At 53.6% G+C, this 24,266-nt stretch overlaps 1 protein-coding gene across 1 annotated transcript; it reads left to right on the plus strand.

Annotated features, from left to right (window-relative positions):
• On the plus strand, window positions 1-22,673 carry LOC133352850 (uncharacterized). The gene is made up of 11 exons (XM_061568806.1): window positions 1-276; window positions 4,504-4,586; window positions 5,316-5,430; window positions 6,257-6,422; window positions 9,673-9,803; window positions 11,045-11,150; window positions 11,885-12,048; window positions 13,927-14,020; window positions 15,041-15,140; window positions 15,265-15,317; window positions 16,055-22,673. The coding sequence occupies exons 1-11, from the start codon at window positions 223-225 to the stop codon at window positions 18,037-18,039; spliced, it is 3,051 nt and encodes a 1,016-aa protein (XP_061424790.1). The 5' UTR covers window positions 1-222; the 3' UTR covers window positions 18,040-22,673.
• Window positions 22,674-24,266: the final 1,593 nt, after the last annotated feature.

Consider the following 24,266-nt stretch of genomic DNA (forward strand, 5'->3'; position numbering starts at 1 on the left):
AGGAGGAGGGGTCGGCACGCAGCATCAGCAGCAGCAGCCGCGGCGTTGGCTCCGAGTGGCATCGCGCGCGGGTCTCCCCGCCATGATGATGCGGCCCGGGCCCTCGTCCCTGGCGGACGGCGCGGCCTGGGCGGCCCGGGCCCTGCGCTGAGACGAGGACGAAGAGGAGGAAGAGGAGGAGGAAGAGGAGGAGAAGGACGACAAGGAGGTCGACGAGGAGGAATGAGGGAGTCGCCGCGGAGGACGGGCCGCACCTGGCTGGAGGCCGCCCGGGTGGTACGTGTGGCGCAAAAGTTGGGTAGGCTGACCCCGGGGAGAGAGAGGCCCATCGATGGGGACCCCTGTTAAAGGGGACCCCCTGCCCCTTGCCCCTCTGTAGTACGGAACCCCTTGGAGGGGATCTCCGTGGTGAAGGGGATCTCTGGGGTCGTGGGGGGGGGGGAGTCTCGGCTGTAGAGGGACCCCCGGAATTATCGCTGCTGTCTGGGGGGGGGGGCCCTGTGGAGTTATTCCCTGCCCCCCCCCCACCACCAAGACGATGGGATCACCGGGGTCAGAGATATTGAGGAACCCGGTGAAGTTGACCCCTGTAGAGCGAACCCCGTGGAGTAATCCCCTGCGTAAAAAGGGGGGGGGGGGCCCGTGGTGAAGTGACCCCCTTTGGAGAGAGGTTTGTTGGGGTCCCGGGGGCTGTAGGATGGAGACCCACGTGAAGTTAAACGGGACCACGGCAACCTGACAGGGGAGGCGAGGGGGTTGGGGGTGAGTGGGGAAGGGGGGTATCCCTGTGATGAAGGGGGGAGTCGAGGGGGGCTGTTGAGGGGTGTTGGGGGGGGGGGTCCCGGGTTGATGGGGAAGAGATGGCGCAGCGCGGGTGAGAGAGACGGTGCCGCCTCGGCCTTGTTGTTTGTGTCGCCTGCGCGGCGTGGAGCCACCAGATGTCTCTCGCGTGTTCCAACTCTCTCTCTTTCTGTGTGCCACCACCACCACTCTGTGTGTGTGTGTACTCCATGCGTAACACGTGTGTGCGAGTATATACACGTGTATACTCACACACGTGTGTGTGTGTGTGAGTATACGCGTACACATCAACACATTGACACGTGTGTGTGTGAAAGAAAACACATACGCACGTGTGTGTGTGTATACGCGTACACATCAACACATTGACACGTTGTGTGTGTGTGAAAGGGAAAAACAATACGCCACTGGTGTGTGATACCGTACCATAACACATTGACACGTGTGTGTGTGAAGAAAACACATACGCAGTGTGAGCGACACACCCATTGACACGTGTGTGTGTGTGAAAGAAAACACATAAACCACTACCACGTGGTGTGCGTGTGTGGTGTGAACGTACACACATCAACACGTGCGTGTGTGTACACATGCACACGTGTTGATGTGCGTGTGTGTGTAAACAAAGACAAAGATCCCTTCGTATAGCCTGTAACAGACTGTAGGGCAAGTGCCGTTAGCGAGTATCCCCTATTGGAGCCCGGCACGACACACGAGGGCGGTGGGTGGACAGCACCACGCCCGGCCGCCTTTGTCTCCCCGGTGGCGATGTTTACTACGCACCGCACCAGGTACTCATTTGAGGCCGAGTCGACCTAGGGGATGCCCACGATCGGTTCGAGATAATCGTCACACTGGTGTTGGGGAATTGAACTCGGGTCTCCTGGTTTGTAGGGCAGCGTATCGCTAACAGCTACACACACACACGCAGACATGCATGTGCACATGTGTGTGTTGCTGGTCTGGTCAATGTTTTACACTCGCGTGCTTCAGAGTGTTTGCATGTGCACACGTGTACCGCGCGTGATGTCGGTGTGTGTGTGTGTGTAAACTCAACGTGTGTGCCTTGTGTGTGTCCACGTGTGTGCCTTGTGTGTTCACGTGTGTGCCTTGTGTGTTCACGTGTGTGCAGTGTGCCGATGTGCATACACGTGTCTCTGTGTACAGACGCGCGCTGAGTGTGTGTGCGTGTGTACACGTGCGGCGCTGGTGAGTCAGTGGGGACCCACGTGACCCTTGTGTGTACCCACGTGACCCTTGCGTGTGCACGTGTGCCGAGGTGTACGCACGTGCGTGGTCATGTTCACACACGCGTGTGTTTAGTGTGTGCGTGCGTACTGTGGGTAGCGGTAGTGTAGAGGTTAGCGCTACGCTAAGAACCTGGGGTCCCAGAGTTCGATTCGCGCTCACGGCCAATATCAGTGTGACGATTATCAGAACCGGTCCTGGGCCTCCCCTAGGTCGACTCAGCCTCAAATGAGTACCTGGTGCGGTTTGTAGTAAACATCGCCACTAGGGAAACGAAGGCGGCCTTGCGTGGTGCTGACCTTCATAGGTGCTGCTCGCTAGCAGCACTTGCCCCAACAGTCTGTTCAGGCTATAGGGGGGACCTTTGTTTTTGTGTACATGTGTGTCGGTGTGTAGTCGTGGCTGTGTGTACACACAATGTGTACTCGCTTACGTGTCCACGTGCGCATAAATAATCGCTAAACGAACTGAATGCCTGTCATACCTGTCAACCCATAACAGGGGGGGGGGGGGGGCGGTAAACCGTATGGGTTGACAGGTACGACACGTGCACTCGTTTACGCATGTGTACACAAAGGCGTGTGTGTCCACGTGTACAGACTCGGTCTGTCGTGTGTACTTATGTACACACACACACAATTCGTTTGTTCCCCATGTTTCCATGGCGCTCATTATCACTAGGCTTGTTTACTTACCACCCAAGGAAGCCCCGAGTCTCATGATTTCGAGGGGGTGGGGGTGCCAAGCTTATTCGCAGCAGGGGGCAACTATTGCTATGTACATCGCGATTGAGTAATATGGTACACACACACCGGTGTGTGTACGTGTCCCCCCCACTTGTACACACACACATGCTCTCTTGTGTTTTCGATTTCTGTGCTTATTTGGCGTGTGCGCGCGCGTACACACGCATGTACACACGCGTGTGTGTAAACCCCGTACGTGAACACTGGCAGCTGTTGATAACCGGACGGGTGGAGTGCTTGCGATTACGCACTCAGAAACCTCGGCGCTCCAAGCCCTCTTCTCGCTGTGACCGCTGCTGATCAAGAATTTGGTTTTCTCGTGCGTTCCTCTGATCAGATATGTTGGCTTCGTGAACGCGTTTCCTCGCTCGCTCGCTGAAAACGGCACCGCCATCAGAATCGGCACAACAGCTGCCGCCTCTCCCCACAAAGCGGAAACTATCGATTAACATTTTTTTACATGGTCATTGCTGTGCTTTTTTTCGCACTCCGATAAAAAAAACAATTCTAGGTTCTCCCCCCCCCCCCCCCGATTGGCAGTGGAATGGTCATAAAGGGTTCCACGGTGGTGAAATGTTAACTACCTCGCCTGGTATACAGGAGGTCGTGGGTTCGATCCCGACTTCCGACTCCTATATAATTGGAGTTTGCATGTTCTCCCCGTGGACGTGTGGATTTTTCTCTGGGCCCTCTGGTTTTTCCCTCCACATTTAGAAACATGCCTTTAGAGTATTTGGCTACGATACATTTCCACGCGAAAAGCCACTTCGTTAAGCTATCATTTGTTGTTTCTGAAAAAGAGCTCAGTGGGCCTTGGTAAAATAAAAATAGTTTTTAGTTTTAAGTCAGTGATTTCTTGCTCAAATGAGCATTGAAGCGGTGTTCATTTTCCGTTTACAGCCCATGGATCCAGTGGTGGAAATTCCTCATTCCTGTGGCGGTAGTGAGTTTTTTCACTGTTAACTTCCCCATAAAGTGGATCTTACTTTCTATCAACCCCAGAGGGGGATGATGGGCTGGATGAACCTCCCAAGCAGGATTTTGAATTCGCAAACCTTTCAGATCGTAGACCGCTCGTCCCGACCGCTGAGCCACCTGGCCCAATTCTCCTCTAAAACTCGACTACGCACCCCGATTGGCCGTTTAAAGGTGACGGCGAATGAGTGCTGTCGGCTGGCCAGCTGACGTGATTTGTGTGTGCGGTGGCTTGTTAGGCTGCTTTTACAGTGGAGTGAGTGGCCATGCACTGTTGGCTGGGCAAGGTGCCCAGCCGCTTGTGTTTTTTTTCTTCTGGGAAGCAGTTTGTTGTTGTTGTGGGATTTTTGTTTTTAATCTCGCTGAGCACAGGCCCAAAGGTGCACCAAAATACCAAACGGCAAGCAACTAGGGGCAACTGTGAGCGTCATAACAAATAGAGCATTTTATTCATTTCCGGAATTGAGCGAGGTTATCACACGAGACCTTGGGGAAAAAAACGATGGGAGGGAATTCCAAAGTCGAGCAGTGCTCAGAAAGAAGCCAGAAAGGAGAGGTGTTTTGACCGGTTGTAAGGTGCTTTTAACGCATTGTGAATGAGATGAAGCGGTCAAAGTGTGATAGACCGATTCCTCGGCATAGGCGGAGGAATCGATGAGAGAAGTTCACGGTTGGAAGGAGGAGGTGGAAGTGCAGAGGGGGGGTGGGTTATACTCTCATTTTCTCGCTGCAGGTCCTGGAGAGCCACCACAACACACCGATGAGCAGGAATGACATCCTCAAAGTCATCCTCAAGGAAAAGCTCAAGGACATCAGGTATGTGGCTTGTTCTTAGCATTCACATTTGCAAGGAGGAATCCACTGGACTTTCACGTCTTGTTAACTTTTCCTAGAACGAATGATGACCTCAAGTCAGTTTCATGATAAAATAAAACCTGGTCACTTGTTACTATTCTGCATTTGTTGTTGACCGCATTCCTCGCTAAGCAGATTGTTTGGCAGGCTTGATTTAATTAGTCTCACACAAACGTTGCAAATACACAGAAGGTCCCAGGGTGCTTACATTGCGGAGCTAAATGCGCCACAGTGAAGCTAATGTGTCATTGCTCCTTTGTAAAGCCGTCCGAGTGCTCGCACTGCACACGTGCATACACACGTGCACACACGTGTGCAGCCTGTGTGTCAATCCACTTCGGGGGCGAAGGACTGCCCACGCCGCGCTAGCGGCGAGGCTTGTTTGACCGTACTTCACCAGGCTGGTCAGTGCGGGTTCGTGAATGTGCAGGAAGTACAGAATGACAGAAGCTCACGTATTGCTGTTAGGCTTCCTCGAAAACGGTTAACCTGCTAAAATCCTCCCTATAGAACGTTTACGTGTCAAGCTATCAACGCAGACCAGGTGAGTGTGGCCGAGGAGGGAAGGTGAACGCCTACGTGGGGAGACGGGAAATGGTATTGTCTTTGCGAGCGTTGCGTAACCTTTGCCCTGCTCTGATTTTAACGTCTCACCGTTGTTGTTGTTGCCTTTTGCTCGGAACATTCCAGTGGAAATTCCCAGTCATCTCTGAATACGTTGAGTGCAATGCTTTACTCCAACTCTCGAACCCTGGGTGGCATTTTCTACAAACTCCCAGGCAGACCCGGAGTCTACAAACTGAAGGCAAGTTGCTTTATGTAATTTTCTTCCAGGTCATACCGTGTGTGTGTATGTGTGATGACCACAACGCTACAGTAGTTTCCTTCGCATTTTGGGTGTGTGATGTACTGACATCACCTGATACACGTCATGATAGTATGTTGCATTATGTTGGTACGTAACACTTTACGTCTTTTGGATGGACTCGCCGCCCGCAATAGGAACCTGGAATTTTCACTCCCGGCTGAGGGCTGTAAATGGGATATTAGCGCTGCCTCAATGGTCATTTGAGTAAAGAATCACTTTGAACTAGTGCATCCTTGGCACACACTGCTGCGTGTCTTTGCAGTGTGCCAAGGATGGGTGTCTTTGCCAACACCATGTATGCATTACGTGTGATTAAGCAAGAGGAAGATGATTATGTTGATTGAGTTGAAGGGAAGGATGATATGATGAGGATATGAAGAGATGCGAAAAGGAAGCGGAAAGTTTAAGACAGACTTCACCCATTGGTTCACTCGAGCATGAGGCACTGAATGGCAAGACCAGTCCAGGGTTTTGCTCGCGTTGAAACCAACGCTGCCCAAATTATGCACTACCAGAAGGCCGTGTGGCTGATGGGTTGTTTAAAAAAAATACTTTATCATTTTTCTTCATATGGACGGACAGATATGTGAAGGAGACTTCTTGTCTGCTTATTTATTTTGTGACTTGCATGCTCCACAACGATACCAAACGAGTTCACGGTATGCTAGGACCTGGCAATATCGACAGAACACAAGTCGGAAGCCACGGAACAGTGCAAACTGTTTTGTCATTCGTATTGGTTTATTATTATTTTTGTTTGCAGAAATTTGCGTCTCACAGGCGCAGAGGCAAGAGCGAGTGCCAAGGAACTCGGGAGACACTGCTGACGAGAAGGAGCAAGTTCTCTCCTGCAAGGTCTCCTGGCGGCCAGGACTCGACGCCTTTCCAGCGACACCACGCGGGAGCGAGGACTCTCCCAGCGAGACGAGGTGATCGACGACTCGTCCCCCCGCTAACCTCCTCGTTTATTTCGTCAATGCTGTTGTTTATCTTCTTGGTTCTTTCGGTAAAGTCACGTAGAATGGAAACAATAAAAATAATAAAATAAAACATAATAAAATAATTCTCACGACGTTTCGGCCACAATGCAAGCAGCCGTCATCAGGTGAAGACCAGGTCTCTCGGGGAGACAGAGTCTGAATGTCTCCCCGACAGACCTGGTCTTCATCTGATGACGGCTGCTTGCGTTGTTGCCGAAACGTCGTGAGAATTATTTTATTATGTTTTATTTTATTATTTTTATTGTTTCCATTCTACGTGACTTTACCGAAAGAACCAAGAAGATGAATCCCTGCAGTCACGAAGGCTTTAAATCGAAATTTAGTGCTGTTGTTGTTGAAGTCTACGTGTAACTTCACACCGCTTGGGAGAGGCCTCCCCCAGTTTTTTCCCAATTCCTTGCGGGTGATTCTGGGTAAATACCGTATTCTCCGGATTATATGTTCCGGAAAGTAGTCGGTGTCAATAAAGTTACACAAATGTAGTCTGTTACACGCACACCGACTGGATTATAAGACGCACTCAAAACTTTCGCTTTAAATTTAGAAGGTAAGGACGATTACAAGCGAGAGGAGAGGCCCATTCGGCCCATTTGGTTCGTATGGTTGTGAGTAGCGGATCGATTCTAGGATATGGTCGAGGCGTCTGTTGAAGAAGAGTCTCAAGTCAATCAGCTTCGGCTGCGTGGACAGTCCGTTCCAGGCTCCCACTGCTCCTTGTGTAAATCATCGCCTCCTGGCCTCGGTCCTGAATTTTTGCCGTACGCAGCTTCAGGGAAAGAAAAAAAAATCGCGTGTTATACAATCCCGAGAAGACAGTCTTTTGCGTCATCATCATACTACAAATAATTGGCATTGTTATTAACGCGCGCAGGCTCATGTGTGAAAAGGCACCAAGGGAATGGAGAGTGGGAGGAGGGGTGAGTCACCCTCTCGCTTGTTTTGCTCGGCTGCTGGTGAGGGCCCAGTGCTCTAGTGCGCATGCGTTGGCCGGGGAGTGGACACGTGCCTCAGATGTTTACAAGCCCTTTCTCGCCACTGACCTCTCGGTGACGTCACTGCAAAGAAACGCAAGGGATTGCGCGTGACGCGTGCTCGCTGCTGCCATCTGATGTTGCATTTGGTTGAGCGCAGCAGGGGGGGGTGAGGGTCTTGTAAGACGTAGCTTCTGTAGGGGGCGGTGGCAGGATTGCACTGAGATGTGAAGCAGATTTTTTTCAATGCTTATTTTTCTTTTTTGGGGTATATTTTCAAGGGGGGGGGGGGTGGAGAATAAAAAAAAAATAGAAAATAAACTGGTTATGCTGATGGAAAAAAATGTAAGATTACAACATGGAAATAAAGCACTTTTCTGATTATTTGCCCATGAATGCCTCTGAGAGTGTCGGGAATAATTTTTCAAGACGGTCCTGTATTGGGATCAGGGGCAGCTCTAGACGAGCTGCTGCCAGCAACTGGCGCCGTAGGGCAAACCACGCAATTGACGCCCCCAAACCCCAAGGGCAGATCGAGGCTGGCGTTTTTTGGTGAACTGGGAAACATTTTGCCCTTATTTTCCATTGAATGTTTTTTAAGCGTATTTTTTTAAAAATAGGCATAATTATTTGGTTTGTCCGTCCAATACATTCTCAGAAATGTTGAGAAATAAATTATAATTCGTATTCCCTCTGTATTCTTGGATGTTACGGTAAAGTCATGTAGAAGGGAAATAATAAAATAATAATAAAATTTCACATAATACAATTCTCACGACGTTTCGGCCACAACACAAGCAGCCGTCCTCAGCTGAAGAACAGGGCTGTCGGAAAGACAGCATTCTAATGTCTTTCCACAGCATCCTGTCGTTCCGACAGCTCTTCTTCACCTGAGGACGGCTGCTTGTGTTGTGGCCGAAACGTCGTAAGAATTTTATTATGTTCATTTTATTTTATTATTTCCCTTCTACGTGACTTTACCGAAAGATCCAAGAATATGAATCCCTGCAGTCACGAAAGCTTTAAATCGAAATTCCCTCTGTACTCGCACGGAAATTGAAATAATGACATCTTCGTTATTTTATTTGTATTTTTTTGTCTCGAATTTGCCCCCCCCACTTAACTTGGTGCCCTAGGCGATCACCCCTAGTTCGCCAAGATGGATGGGCCGCCCCTGTTTGGGATGTTTAATCAATTCTATGAATTAGTGTTTGATTGATTGGCTTTATTTCACCAGGTGAGAACCCACTGAGATAACAAGTCTTCTTTTTGTAACATTGACCTTGGTCAATGGCTGACCACAAAATGGTTCAATTTAGACAAAAACACACAGAGCTGAGAGATCTACAAGATAGGTTCGGTCACATATCACCAACATGGATGTGCAAGTGGCATATTTGTCATCCCTACCGATTTTAAGCGGTAGGCTTCCAATATTTAGACCCTGTTACTGCAAACCGATTTTTCTTAAGCTTTTCTTAAGCTTACCTTTGAAATTCGGCATGCGGTAAGCAGGTTTGTCGGTAGGATTGGCAAACCTGATGTGGGGGAAAACTTGACACCCCGGAGAAAATCTACTCACATGAGGGGATGACGCTCGGCACTTCCAACTCCTGGCCATCTCAAAACCCCCACACCTACAACACCTGGCAAGCCCCGGTGGTCACCCATCCAAGCACCAACCAGCTACGCTGCTTCGATCTTTCTAAGCTTCTGAAATCTGATGAGGTCAGGCGCATTGACGGTGACTTGGTCGTGGACGTGTTTGTTTCCGCTACTTCGATTCTCTGTGGGGTGTTCATACTTTGTGCTACTGTGCAAAGCACAAGTTTTGCCAAAGGTTGGTCTATCGTCAGGTCCGGGGTGGAGCACCCAGTTCCTACCTCGCTGCACTTTTATGGAACTGAAAATAAAGCAGTCGGGTTCATTGATGATCCAGAAATGACCAATTCAAAAACTGCCAGTCACTCGCTCACCGCAGGTAAGTTGCCTCCTAGCCTCTCTCATCAATTGCTATTACTATGTTGGGTTGACCCAGCCCATCGTCTGTCTGGGATCGATAAAATGTGTATCACTTTGCGGGGGAAGTCAAAAGTAGTTGTCCCTATGGAGGTGACTCACCTCCGCTTAGCTGGATTCCCAGAGCTCAAGAGCTCACGAGTGCGGCCGTGCGTGCGTGCGCGCGCTCTTCTGCGGATGCGCGGCAGGTTCCCTGCGCCTCGTGTTGCGGAGGGGCGGCTCGCGGGCCCGGAGCCCTCCTGCCCACGGCGCCAAGACTGCGCCGCCAGCGCGCGCCGCTTCCGCCAGCCAGCGGCACTGCAGGAGGGCCCTCAAGCAGGTGAGCAGCCGCAGGGGGAGACTCGGTACCGAGCTGCGACGGTGACGTCGATGAATCGGCTCAAAAATAAAAAATAAAGTTAACCGATTACTCGGGCCCCTTGAAAAACGGTGGTTGCTGGGACACCCTGTGAAAGATGGAAATTCCCCCCCCCCCCACAAGCTACGCCACGTGCGAAGCCGGTGGGGAAGCCGATGACGTCATCAAGCTGACGTCATCAAGCTCCGTCCATCGCCTCCCGTGCAGCGGCACACGTGCTAACAGGAGAGATAATTTCCCCCCCCAGCTATTTTCATGTTATCCAATTACTTGAATGATGGAACTGATAGATATAATCTGCAGAGGAATCAAATACTTACGTAATTAGAGAGGCCAGCTCTATACTTCACTGTTATTCACATATTTATGAAAAGTGGTTGGGACGTTACTCTGTCTTGGTTACAACTGGGGAAACATTAGGTTAAATGTATATTCAGGTGTTTTAATGTGTTTGTATGTGTATTTGCTGCTGATGGGGTGCGGTGGTGTAGTGGTTAGCGCACTGCGCTTGGAACCTGGCGTCCCGAGTTCAATTCCCGCTCTCAACCAATAACAGTGGCGAATATCTGAATGGGTCCTGGTCCTCCCATAGGTCGACTCGGCTTCAAATGAGTACAGTTCCTGGTGCGGTGTGTAGTTAACATCAGCACTGGGATGCCGGAGGTGGTGTGGTAGCCACCCACCCGCCCCCTTGTGCACCGTCTCGGCTTTCTTCGGAGGTGCTCGCTAACCACCGCTTGCCCCAACAGTCTGTTAAAGGCTATATGGAGGGGGGTGGGTGGGTGATCTTTGTCTTTGCTGCTAATGTTGCACCAGAGGTCGCAACCGGGTACCCGATACCCGTACCCTACCCGATACCCGGCTACCCGTACCCGGCCGGGTACGTGTACGGGTACCCGTTTGCGACCCTGGTGCGGCTGGGTACGGGTAGACCGTGAGTCACTGGTGAGTAACTGTTTGTCACTCATTTCCCAACGTCTTGTCTCTTCTCACAATTCAAGTTCCTAGAATCAACCCACCCGCGCCTGCAACATGGCTTCATCCCAGAGGTCGCAATCAGGTACCCGATACCCGTACCCGACCGGGTATGGGTAGGGTACGGGTACGGCCGGGTACGGGTACCCGTTTGCGACCCTGGTGCGGCCGGATACGGGTACGGGTAAGGAATCAAAACCCGTTTGCGACCTCTGTGTTGCACGCAGGCTCTAAAACAGCAGAGGGGAACGCAGAGCCGGAGGCTGTCTGCGAAAACGCTCGTCTTGCAGTACTCCCTCAAGAAATCCCTCGACGTTCAAGCAACCCTACCCGGTAAGGGATCAGCTGTGACCAGTTTTCAGGAGGCCAAGTCTCCTGCTTCCTAATGTAAATCCCCCCAAGAACATAATCTGGTTTTTGTCTTTGGTTGTAAAGAAACTCGGACTTTGCTGTGTAGTTACGTAACACGCGAGCTTAGAGGTAGAGTGCAATGGTCTAATTAATATCCGACTCGCATGGGGACTGAGGTGTAGGCGGATATGTGAACATGTACACAAAGTTACCGTTACACCGTGCATGCAGCAGTAGGTTACTGGACACAAATAAAGCACTACTGTTAACTTGGGAGAATGCTTTACTGGGCTTTAACAGTAACCAAATGTGTGTGAGATTGTGACTGTGTGAGAGAAGGTCTGATTTGTGAACATCTAGGGGACACGGCAATTACACTGCACAACCACTGCACTGAGTGTGGACGGTTAATTGGTAATTGTTGTTTAGGGTGGTTGTGTGACGGTCGGATATGAGACGTCATACTGTACTTGGTAGGAAGATGTGAAGCCTGAGAACCCATGCGCTTACCCTTGCGACATTGCGGCACCCGTGCAGTAATGGAACTGCGCGTGAGCAAATAGCCTTGTGTAAGTTTACATCGGCCACGTAACGTAAATCGTTCGTTTCTCAGTCCGCTGGTTCTGGTGAGGGTCGCGGCGGCAGCGTGTTTGTTGAGTATTAGCGGTCCACACCTCCCTTTCCCTGGGTAGAAACCCGTGAACTCTTCTCCGCAGACGATCGTTCGCGCCCCGAGGAGGACAGCATGGACGTGGACACCCCGCACTCGCTGCTCGTGAACACGGAGCTGAAGGCCCTGATCAACGTGCACACCTTCGCGGCCCTACCAGCCGACTGCCGGAAGAAACTTCTGTCTCAGCTGCCTCCCCTCGACAAGGAGGTGCGCACGCGAGTGTTAATTGCGGCCAACAAGTTTGATTTTTACTATATTCAAGTATCTTTTTTAACACATCACCTTCAACCACGTAGGCTTTTTTGTGGGATGGCACAATTTTAGCAGCATTGGGTTGGTCAACACAAGCAAAACCCTGGACCAGCGTTGACATTCGCTGCAGAGTCAAGCTTGAATGAATGCTGTTGAACTGTAAGGTGGCTTATGGGCAAGGAGACCTATCTGTGTTCGACGTTGGTCCTAGTTCGACGCAAAACTGTGTAACTCGTAACGCAATAATCATTAGCGTCGTTGTGGAGAATATACGCCTTCCAGAAGGCCGCATGGTTGATGAGATGTGTAAAGAAAAAAAATGTTTATTTTTTATGTGGAGAGACAGCTACTATGTCAAGGAGGCATATCGCCTCCTTATTCATTTTGTTACATCGTATACAAAATGACGCGAGTAATTATTTTGTACTGTGTAGGCCCATCTTCATCTGTCTTCTCCTCCGCGTTCTTAGCACGTTTCTCCACCTTCGCCTTTTCACTGCTGCTACCGCTAATCTTCCTCGGCCTGGTTCCTCCTCCAAAAGCACTGCAGCGTAACGAACACCGTAATTTAACCGTGCTCCGCTCCCCCACTCGCATTTATTAAGGGATCCTAAAATCCTTCCTTGAAATGACCACTCAGTCCGAAAACCCGTATGCGGCCTCGATTTTTGAAAAATAATAAACCAAAATGACTCGCACCAAGCCTTGAGAAAATGAACCAGTTGGATGCCGTGGCCTTAATTACATTATGTCAAATTTCGATTTAAAGCTTTCGTGACTGCAGGGATTCATCTTCTTGGTTCTTTCGGTAAAGTCACGTAGAAGGGAAGTAATAGAATAATAAAAATAAAACATAATAAAATAATTCTCACGACGTTTCGGCCACAACGCAAGCAGCCGTCCTCCACCTGAGGACGGCCGCACGCGGCTACTGAGCTGCAGGTTGCCGACCCCTCGTGTAGTGCAAGGCTATTACGAAGGTGCTAATTATTAGTTGTTATACAGCAAATTGCATCTCGCAGTCACTGAGGGAACCACAGACTAAGCTGGAAGGCTGCCAGCCAACAATTGCTCTGCATTTGTCTATTTATTAAGATGTTTTCAGCCAATTGGTGAGTCTTTGTACATGTGGGAGGAAACCGGAGCACCTGAAGAAAACCTACCCATGCGAGGGGGCAACACTCTATCCCATACAGAACTGTCGGTCGGTATCAATTTCACACTTTGCTGTACTACATTCTGCTGGCGAGCCAGGGTAATGCACCTCGATATCCACGTGAAAGTGAGTCCGGCAACATTTTGTAATCTTTATCCGACCCACCAAAGCCTCTCCTCCACGGTGCTGGATTGCGGGCATGCATAGCCACCAATGTTGGGAGGGCGATGTTGCTGTGAGTCATCCCAATTGAGTAATTTTGTAGGCAATGTTTGCAAATTTTGCAAACTTGGAGCCCATGCCACACCAGGACATCGTGGCCCCCCCTCTTTTTGCTAGCGACGTCACTGAATCTTTAACGTCCGCCGTAAGCAGTTTAAGATCAATGCACCTGAAGTGATAGCCAGGGCGGCATGCCGGGATCGAACCACGAACCTCTGCACCACGCGGGGAGAGACATTACAACCGCTGGGTCACGCCAACGCTCAATTTCTGGGCGAGGACGGGAAACCTTGGGCAAAAATATATTTATCTCCAGCTGTACAAAGGATATCGTGTCTGTGCCTCTACAACTTTTTTCCAGAGATACCGGTCAAAATAGCGGGAGGGGCTTATCTCACCCGGCTCACAAACGCGCGTGTCCCCCCCCCACCGCCCCCCCCGTCCCCCCCCGTCAGGTGAAGGCCGGCGTCGAGCAGCCGAGCAGCACTGCCTTAAACAACGAGTTCATCAACGTCGCTCTCGCGGAGTGGACCCACCGGCTGGCCGAAGGCACGTCACGACACTGGGGGCCCACTGACGGGAAAATCGGCACAGCATTGGTTCTTTCGTGAAATAGAGCAGTTGTGGGTGTGAGTGGAGGTGGTGTAGGTGTGGGTGTGAGTGGAGGCGGTGTGAGTGGAGCAGGTGCGGGTGTGAGTGGAGGCGGTGTGGGTGTGAGTGGAGCGGGTGTAGGTGCGGGTGTGAGTGGAGGCAGTGTGGGTGTGAGTGGAGCAGGTGCGGGTGTGAGTGGAGGCAGTGTGGGTGTGAGTGGAGCGGGTGTAGGTGCGGGTGTGAGTGGAGGCGGTGTGGGTGTGAGTGGAGCGGGTGTGAGTGTGAGTGGAGCGGGTGTGGGTGTGAGTGGGGCAGGTGTGGGTGTGAGTGGGGCAGGTGCGGGTGTGATTGGGGCAGGTGCGGGTGCGATTGGAGCAGGTGCGGGTGCGAGTGGGGCAGGTGCGGGTGTGATTGGAGCAGGTGCGGGTGTGAGTGGAGGCAGGTGCGGGTGTGAGTGGAGGCGGTGTAGGTGTGAGTGGAGCGGGTGTGAGTGTGAGTGGAGCAGGTGTGGGTGTGAGTGGGTCAGGTGTGGGTGTGATTGGAGCAGGTGCGGATGTGAGTGGAGGCAGTTGCGGGTGTAGGTGCGGGTGTGAGTGGAGGCGGTGTGGGTGTGAGTGGAGCGGGTGTGAGTGTGAGTGGAGCGGGTGTGGGTGTGAGTGGGGCAGGTGTGGGTGTGATTGGGGCAGGTGTGGGTGTGATTGGGGCAGGTGCGGGTGTGATTGGAGCAGGTGCGGATGTGAGTGGAGGCAGGTGCGGGTGTGAGTGGAGGCAGTGTGGGTGTGGGTTGAGCGGGTGTGAGTGGAGGCGGTGTGGGTGTGAGTGGAGGCGGGTGTGGGTGTGAGTGGAGGCGGTGTGGGTGTGAGTGGGGCGGGTGTGAGTGATGGTGTGAGTGGAGAGCGAGTGTGAGTGGAGCGAGTGTGAGTGGCGGGAGTGTTGTGTGCGCCCTTGTCTGAGATGTGGGTGTCGTGGCACTGTCAGGTGCATTCACAGCGGAGATGCAGCTGCGCTTGAAGCAGGAGAAGGAGAGGAAGGTGGAGGCGTGGAAGGAGGAGTTCTTTGAAGATTACTACGGACAGAAGTAGGATACTCGCAATCCCTGGAGGGCCACCCGCCCTTTGTTTAGGCTGTGTACAACACATCATGGTTATTTATAACAAAGGTGTGCGTGGTAATGTAACGTGTCATGTTTTTCTGCTTTTAAGGTCTGGGTTTTCTGAAGAAGAAGTGGCCTTGCTGATAGAGAAAGATGATCGAGGTCAGTGCGTTTTTTTATAGGGAAAGATTATTAATTCATACGCGTGGGTTAAGTAACTACTTTAGCACAACGGTGTGTTGGAGAGCAAACCCACAATATTTACAATTGAGTACATTTGTCAATGTTGTCGGGTTGAGTACAATTGTCAGTGTTGTTGTAAATGTTGTGGAATTGCTCTCTAACACAGCAGTGTGCGGAAGTAGTCATGAAGTTGTAATTTATTGGCACGTTCTGTTCATGTGACAAATTGGCCGTGTCAGGTGGGTGTACGACACATTGACATTTACGTGATCTAACCCACATCTTTTTTTAATCGCAAGCAGTAATGGCACTGCGGGGGAAAGATATTAACTACCTCGCCTGGTATACAGGAGATCGTGGGTAAATCCCGACCTTGACGCCTGCATATTTGGAGCTTGCATTGTCTCCCTGTGGTGGCGTGAATTTCTCTGTGGGTCCTCCGTTTTTTTCCTTAAAATAAAAAAAACATATGTTGAGTATTCGGCAACGATACATTTCCACACGATGATAAGCCGCCACTTCGTTGAGCTATCATTTGTGGCCAGGTCGCTTCTGGAAAAGAGCAAAGTGGGCCTTACCTGATTAAAATAAAAAATAGTAAAAACATTTTTTTTTTATATTTTCGTAGTAGCGTTTACTTTGTGTGCCACGTTCTCGTCCTCACAAAGCGCCGTCCTCACCATTCGCGTTGCCCTCGTTTTTTGCGCTCCACTCAGATCCATCCGGGGTCGGGAGCGTCGCGGCTCTGCGCAGCGCTGCCGTCCCCGCCGCCGCCGCCGCCGCCGCCGAAACGTCCGGCCCGGACAAAGGCGCGGCGACTGCCGCTGCACGGCCCCAGTCCTCCAGACCATCGGCCGTTTGCTCCAGGAGACGAACGCTCGCCAGGGGGGGCCCCGCGGCCGAACCGTGCCCGCCGTTGTCCCCTGCCGTCAGAGTGGCCGCTCCACGCGAGAAGAAGCAGGCGAAACAGCTCGGCGTGGGAAAGGGTGGCGGCGGCGGCGGGGTGGAGTGCGACGGCGTGGACGCCGCGCCGCTCGGCCAAGCGTCGCCTTCCCAGGCCTGCCGTCTGGGCGGCGAGGATTGCGCCTCGGAGAAAACCCGGGCTGGATTGGCAGGAACGCCGCCGTGCATCAAATTGAGGGATCTGCCAGGGCAGAAGTCGGGCGTCCAGAGCGCAAAGAGCGGCCCGTCGGGAAAGAGGGAGAATTCCGAAGAGGGGAGAATCCCGCGGTGCTGCGCGGAGAATACGGACAGCGACGAGGCTGCAGCCGCGCAGGCAAATCGGCACCGCGTGCCATTCGCTGCCGATGCTTCCGCCAATTCCCAGCCACCGGCTCCCTCCGTGGCAATGCAGAAGGGCGCGTCCGGCGAGAGCCTGTTGAAGTGCGCCGCTGCTGCAGCCGTCGGAGCAGAGGTGTCGCCCGCCGTGAAGAAGCAGGGGCAGGGCAGGTGCACGAGGAAGTGCAAGGCCCGGCGCAGCAGCCAGAGCAAGAGGAAGCGGTCGCGCAGCGAGGCGGAACCCGTGCCCGAGGACGGAGACGACTCGGAGGTTGCGGACGACGCGGAACCCGCCGGCGCCTACGCCGGCCAGGCATTCTTCCGGCTCTGGGAGCCTTTGCACAGCATCCCCGTCGTCTACTTTTCCCCGTATTATTTTGGCGAGCAGCTACTGCCGCTCGTGCACGAAAGGGAGCCGTGCGCGACGAGGGTAGGCCATCACAAGGACTGGTGTTGCCGGAAGAACCACAGCGATCCCTGTCTCTTTCCCGACAAAGGCAAGGTGGGTTGGTTCGGAAACCAAGGCAGCGCCATTCACGAGCACACCTTTGGGAAGCTTCCTTGGTCAGGTCTTTTGCAAGAACCTGAGCAGAGCAGCGTGAAGAAATCCGCACTCTCTTCCCCCGGCCATAGAAGCTCCGCGGTGATGACGGGCAATGAGAACAGCAAGGGTTTCCCCTCGCCCAAGCCCGACACGTCACACTGCCCCTCCGGTGGCGGTGGCGGCCAGCCTTGTGAGTCTTTCACCCAGCCCAGGGACAAACGATTCCCCGAATGCAACTTCTTCCAAGCACTTTTACAGGTCGACCTGAAGGTCAACGACAAATCCCCGTCGCCGACGGGGAGAGCCTCGGCGAACGCGAGGCACGTGCGCGACCCCGCGACGTGCGCCAACGACGGCGGCTTCGAAGCCGCGGGGTACCGCGGGGGACCGAGCGCGAGGCAGCGAGGGGCGGCCGCGGCGATGGCCGGGGTCGGCGACCGCCGCAAGCCCGTCGAGTCCTCCCCGCCGCTCCGGCCGCGGCACGGCGGCGGGTCGCCGGACGGCGCCGCGGCGGTGCGCGGCGGCGACACGGCCTGGTGCGCAACCGTCACGTCCATCCCCATCTGCGGCTCTCCGCTGAGCGACCCCCGCCTGGCGCTGTCCGTGGGCGGCCTCCCGCTGGCCTGCGTCGCCGCCACCGCGGGCCGCTCGTCTCCTCCGGCCGCGCAAACGCCCGGGCGCCAACTTCCCGGCCGCTGCTCGGCCCGGGCGGCCGTGGGAGGCGGCGGGTCGGTGGCCCGTGTCCCCTGCCCGCCGGCGGGCTCCACGAAGGCCTTGGCAGTGGCGGCACGGCCAGACGTGGGCCACGCGGCCGCCTGTCGCGAAAAGTGCGGCACCAGAGGCGCCAAGTTGTTTGTGGGCTGCCCCGTCTCCCAATAGCGTCGTGACTCTTGCCGCACGACCGTCTGCTAGATGTGTAGAGAGAGAGCGAGCCGCATTTGAAACTATTGTCCACATCAGCGTTTTTTTTTTTATATACATGCATAAACCTAATTATATCTTGAATATGTTTTTTCTATAATATGGTTATCGTGTGTTAGCTCATTGTACAGTACATGAAGGCTTCAGTAGTAAGTAAATAGACGTGATTGGTCTGTGTAAGATCGGTCAGCGAGTGGCAGTGTGTGTGTGTGTGTGCGCATCCCTTGCCTTCCCAACTTGCACTGTGCTGTGTCCTGCTATCAGCACAAGGCCTGAGGTTTTAATAAGAGAATATTGCACTTTCATTGTTAATGCTGGTTTGTATAAGTAAATGTTTTTTTTTTTGACACTAGGGTTTGAAGTGCTGTAATCTGAACGGAGCTGATGTAGACGCCTGCCCGCCCGCGCCTCGCGTGTGCGCTGCCTCCAGTGTTCAACAAAAACACGAGCGGTGCGGGACCACGCGGCGCAGCGGCACGAAACCCCCGACCCCGACTCAGTCTCAAGCGTTCGCAACGGCAGAAACGGGGCAACGTTTTTCCCGCGGCTTCTATCGTGCGCGCGGCTCTCTCAAGCGGAGGCGAGAGTCGGAGAGGGTGGGGGTGGGAGAGAAATTGGTAAGGTCGGGGGAACGACGTAGTAGGAGTGGAAAGCGGAGCGAGACGATTGGGCCCCCGACGGCGAAAAAGCGAGCGGCCGCGGTTTGACAAGGGCTTGGATGCGAGCGTGGTGCCCCGTTAAGCCTCCCGCGCGTTTCCTTTCTTCCACTTGACGTCTTGTTTACGCGTGTCCCCTACGTAACCCTGCCCCCGTCACTGCCAGTGTCGCGCGCCCTGCCCATCGTTAGTTTAGGGCTAATCGACTATAGTTTTAACGAAACTGAAAAAAAAACTGAAAAAAAACGTACGTGTATGAAATACATATGGTTACAGAGTTTACGTAAACGTGTGATTTTAGTCGTCAAAATGTTAAGGTAACGAAATGCAATATAACACAAAAAAAAGGATGAAGATGCAAGACGTGCTTCCACGGAGCATCTGGCTGATTTTAAATGCTGCAGATAAAAGAATGTAAAGAATGTATGTTTTTTTTGTATGCGGTGCGCATGCCTTTATGTGGCTGAGCTGGAGTATTAGCCGAAAGGGAGTTTGCCAAAGCTTACCACGAGGTTGCCTAAAAGGAGCCGAGTTGAATGTACTGATGATTACGCAGATACTTGATGGCGGGTCGATTGTGAGTGAAGAACGAGTCAATCATAGGAGGGGGGGGGCACTTGTGGAGCCCCCTAGCGAGGTGATGACGCCGGTCAGATGCGGCGGTGGTGGATCGGGGGGGCGGCCGGTTTGGCGTAGGGTTGCCGCGATATGGCGACGTAACGTGGCGCGATTGTCGTCTTACCGTCCCGTCGAGCGAAATATCCGTGGCGCGATAATCCGTCGTTTGTTGAATCCTTCTGAGATCTCGGTTTTTTTGTTTGTTGAAAAGGCCCTGGCAAAAATACGTACGAAATATAGGACGCTCCGAAGTTAAAGTTGTAACCGAGTAACTGTTGGCCGTTCAATTAGTGCTTTTGGAAAAACGTTTTCTGTGATGGCGGGGGCATTTTTATTGGCTGCGTCTTTTCCGTCGTTCCTGTAATCGCCTAACTTCTTTTTCGTGTGACTGATAGCCATGTGCCCGTAAGCAGTTACAGAATTGTCAGGTTACAATGATTATAAGTAAACTCTGCACATTCGTCAATAATACTACCTTAAAAGGAAAAAAGATGTAAAAGGTGACATTTTGGCCGATAATTATAAGACGTATGAAGACTTATTGCTTTTAGGAGATCTATGACTGTTCAAAGACTTGTGGCAGGATTGCGTCGATTTTACTGCAGTTGAAGAACTTCCAACTAGATCTTTACTTGTGCTGAAAGTCATCGATCAGAAAAGCACAAACGCCATAACATACACGACAATTCACGTGTCCACGGTAATCTATCCCCACGAGCGTCGTGTTCGCAATCATTGCGAAAAAATCATAACGCGGCAACCCTACAGATTGGAGTCTCGCGGGGGGTAGGAGGGAGGGAAGGTGCGCCGGACGTTTCTGCGCTGCGTCTCGACGGGCGCTGAACTTTGGCCCCACGTTTGCCACTGCTCGCGCGACATCGCCCCGAGTCCTGGACAAAAGTGGGAAGAGAAAGAGAGAGCGGGAGGGGGGGGCGCGCGGCTGTCCCCTGTTGCCTCCCGGCAAAGCGGCACCTGCCGGACTAATCGCCGCCTGCCCCAAAGCGAGAGACCCCCCCATCCCCTACGTGAACGACGTCGACAGCCCCGTTTGTTTTTTTTGGCACGAGTTTGGCTCTCTGTTTTTTAAATCCTTCCCATGCCGGGAACAGCACTTGGGGCAAGGCGCAGGCTTCTCCACGACTTGCCATCTCACCAGCTGGTGACTTGAAGCAACAACGAAACACCACTCCCGTTCAGAGGCGCGTGCGCGCGCCTGTGTCTGGGGTGGTGATGGCTGGCGGTTCACTCGCGGAGTGGCTACTTCGTGATGCACTTAACGTCAACTCCGTTTGCTATTGGCATTACAGTCGACGATTGGCTCTTGAGCGACTCGGAACACACACACAACGCACTCGCCGGAGACCATTGCCCGTGTCTGGGGTGGGTGGCGTCACCGTCACTTCGTGGCAAATTTGTGTTGGCAGCCGGGACATTAGCAGAGTGAGCAGTGGCGATGCGCAGCCAGCCACTTGCAGACGCCAGGCGAGAGACGGATTTTGTCATTCGCCAGATAAGGAACCGGGAACTTCCTTGTTGCTCGCTCAATAACAACAGCAAGTCGGCGAATTGCTGCTCAAATGAGCACTGAGCCCTGTGCCAGTGATGGGAATTCCACCTATGACAGGGGCGAGTCTGTCCGTAAGACAACCACTGTTGACTACCCCGCAGAGTGGTAGTCGTTGTATCGACCACGGAGAGAAGGATGATGGGCTGAGTCAACCCCAACCCCCCCCCCCCCAACCAGGATGTGAAATCGCAACCTTCCTATTGCGAGCCGCTCGCCCTGCCGCTGAGGCACCTGGCCATGTTAACTCGCACAAACCTGACGTGAGAGTGAGCCGCGTGTGTTAACCTGTCTCTGGGGTTGGGGGGGTGAGGGCGTCTAGGTTGGCGTTGGCGGTTCTGAGTGTCCGAGAAAGGGGCGGCCGGGCCTGGCCCCGCTGTGAGCGACGCTGTGTGTGGGGGCAGCCCTTGCCTGGCCCCGCTGTGAGTGGCGCTGTGTGGGGGGGCAGCCCGGGCCTGGCCCCGCTGTGAGTGGCACTGTGTGTGGGGGCAGCCCTTGCCTGGCCCTGCTGTGAGTGGCGTGTGTGGGGGGCAGCCCTTGCCTGGCCCTGCTGTGAGTGGCGCTGTGTGGGGGGCAGCCCTTGCCTGACCCCGCTGTGAGTGGCACTGTGTGAGGGGCAGCCCTTGCCTGGCCCTGCTGTGAGTGGCACTGTGTGGGGGCAGCCCTTGCCTGGCCCTGCTGTGAGTGGCGCTGTGTGGGGGGCAGCCCTTGCCTGGCCCCGCTGTGAGTGGCGCTGTGTGGGGGCAGCCCTTGCCTGGCCCCGCTGTGAGTGGCGCTGTGTGGGGGCAGCCCTTGCCTGGCCCTGCTGTGAGTGGCGCTGTGTGGGGGCAGCCCTTGCCTGGCCCTGCTGTGAGTGGCGCTGTGTGGGGGGCAGCCCTTGCCTGGCCCTGCTGTGAGTGGCGCTGTGTGGGGGGCAGCCCTTGCCTGGCCCTGCTGTGAGTGGCGCTGTGTGTGGGGGCAGCCCTTGCCAGGCCCCGCTGTGAGTGGCGCTGTGTGGGGGGGGCAGCCCTTGCCTGGCCCCGCTGTGAGTGGCGCTTTGTGGGGGGCAGCCCTTGCCAGGCCCTGCTGTGAGTGGCGCTGTGTGGGGGGCAGCCCTTGCCAGGCCCTGCTGTGAGTGGCGCTGTGTGGGGGGCAGCCCTTGCCTGGCCCTGCTGTGAGTGGCGCTGTGTGTGAGGCAGCCCTTGCCTGGCCCCGCTGTGAGTGGCGCTGTGTGGGGGGGCAGCCCTTGCCTGGCCCCGCTGTGAGTGGCGCTGTGTGTGGGGGCAGCCCTTGCCTGGCCCCGCTGTGAGTGACGTGTGTGTGTGGGGCAGCCCTTGCCTGGCCCCGCTGTGAGTGACACGTGTGTGTGTCCATCCGCCCGGCGCTGTTGGCGCAGCCTGGAATTCAGGGGCTGGGATTGGAAAATGTGTTGTTGTTGTGGATAACTCTTATTGTGTACAATTGTTGGTCTGGTGGGAGACCCAATGTGATTGCACTTGCCTCTTAAAAACGCTGCGTGTAGAGAAAATATATTTTAAAGCTTGCTTGCACGATTTGCTTTTTTTTTATTTGCCCAAGAGTTTTATGTTTTAAGAAAAAAAATATATGGAAACAAATTACCAAGTAACTGTTACGATGTAATAGGAATAAAAAATGTATCTGTATATTCTACAAGTAGACGTCTGTTCACCTCATGATATCTGTGTTGCACATTTACTGTTTAAAGGAAACAAAAGCAGTGCAGTATATATATATTAAAGCGTCTGGTCCCAGTGCCCTCGCTCTTCGCGTGTCCCTCCTGCTCATGTCTTAAGCCACGTGTGTGTCACGTGTGTGTCACGTGTGTGCCCCACGAACCACGGGTGATGGTGACGGTCAAACTGGGGGGCCCCTCTAGAACTTGTGTGTCCCTCCTTCTCTCCCTAACCACCCCCCACCCCCTGCTCCTCCCATTGTAACACATTCCTGCGGAGGGAGCTGGTAGGAACGTTGGGTTGCTCGGTCAATGGCCAGGGTCAACGGCGGCGTGGTGTATTCCGCAAATATGGCCGACTGTGAGGGCGGGCACAAGCCGGCGTGAGTAGTTTAAACGTTGAATTTTACAAGGGCACCACGGGGTGACCCAGCCCCTCCCCACCCAGCACCACCCCACCCCTCCCAGCCCCACCCAGCCCCTCCCCTACCAGTATAAAATCCTCGTGAGATGATTGAGGATGTAGACGAGAGGTGGTGGAGCCCGGAGTGCGATAAGAAGTATAAGACACAATAGAGCTGCAGCGAGATAATAAAAGAGAGATTCACGTACTGTTATACGTGCATCCTTTTGTTGAGAGTTTCAATTTCAGAGATACTATTTGACTCTCTCACCATTTTCATTGTTTTCTTTACGAATCCTAAGGGGGGCGGGGGGGGTTGACCCCCTGTGCTATTTGGTGCCATTAGATTTTTGCTTGGTTGCCTTCATGCCATGTGTCGCGAACAGCAGGAAAAAAAGCTGCATTCTGGGTTCTCCCACCTCTTACAAGTGGAAGAGTAGGCCAGAATAACCCCGTAGCGGGGGAGGGGGAGGGGTGATCTCTCCAGATCTCGCTCTGGAGGAGGCCCTTCCACCAGCAGTGTCCTCAGCAGGAAATTGCAGGGCTGCACCCAGTACCCTAACGAGCGTGGGGGCAGGGGGTGCCTTGAAGCTACGAGTTGGGGCCCTCTTGACGATCACCATGAGAGATGTTTTCAACAACAGCGTAAAAGAACGCAAACGCGTATTTAATTCGGAGTGCCCCGAGACCCAGTTAATTGTTCGAGACTGCGCGTACCGATGATGCGATTAGGCAAGGCGTTGCCGCGATAGAGAGAATAGCCTGGGTGTGACCGTGCGAGACAAATTGCAGTATTCGGGGCTCCACCTGGATCGCTTGCCGCACCACATGTGCACCTTTACCTTAAAATAAAACCCTTTTACTGGTAGGGACCCACTGGTTCCACTAGTCCACAGGGGATTATTGTGTCCGTCCGTCGTGCAGGGAGGGGCTGGGTGGGGAGGGAGGGGTGGGGAGGGGAGTGTGGGGGGTGGGAGGGGTGGGAAGGGGCTGGGTGGGGAGGGGCTGGTCACCCCGTGGTGCCCTTATAAAACTCAACGTTTAACCTACTCACGCCGGCTTGTGCCCGCCCTCACAGTCGGCTATATTTGCGGTATACACCACGCCGCCGTTGACCCTGCAGGCCATTGACCGAGCAACCCAACGTTCCTACCAGCTCCCTCCGCAGGGATGTGTTAGAAATGTAGATTGTGATTCGAGCAACAACGCACACCGGGTTTTGACCACGCGGGGTTTTTCCTTTATTGGCGCCGATCAGCCACGGTGTGTATG

This window comes from Lethenteron reissneri, chromosome 42, assembly GCF_015708825.2.
Source record: "Lethenteron reissneri isolate LAM-NWPU_2019-01 chromosome 42, ASM1570882v1, whole genome shotgun sequence".
Taxonomy (NCBI): Eukaryota; Metazoa; Chordata; class Hyperoartia; order Petromyzontiformes; family Petromyzontidae; genus Lethenteron; species Lethenteron reissneri.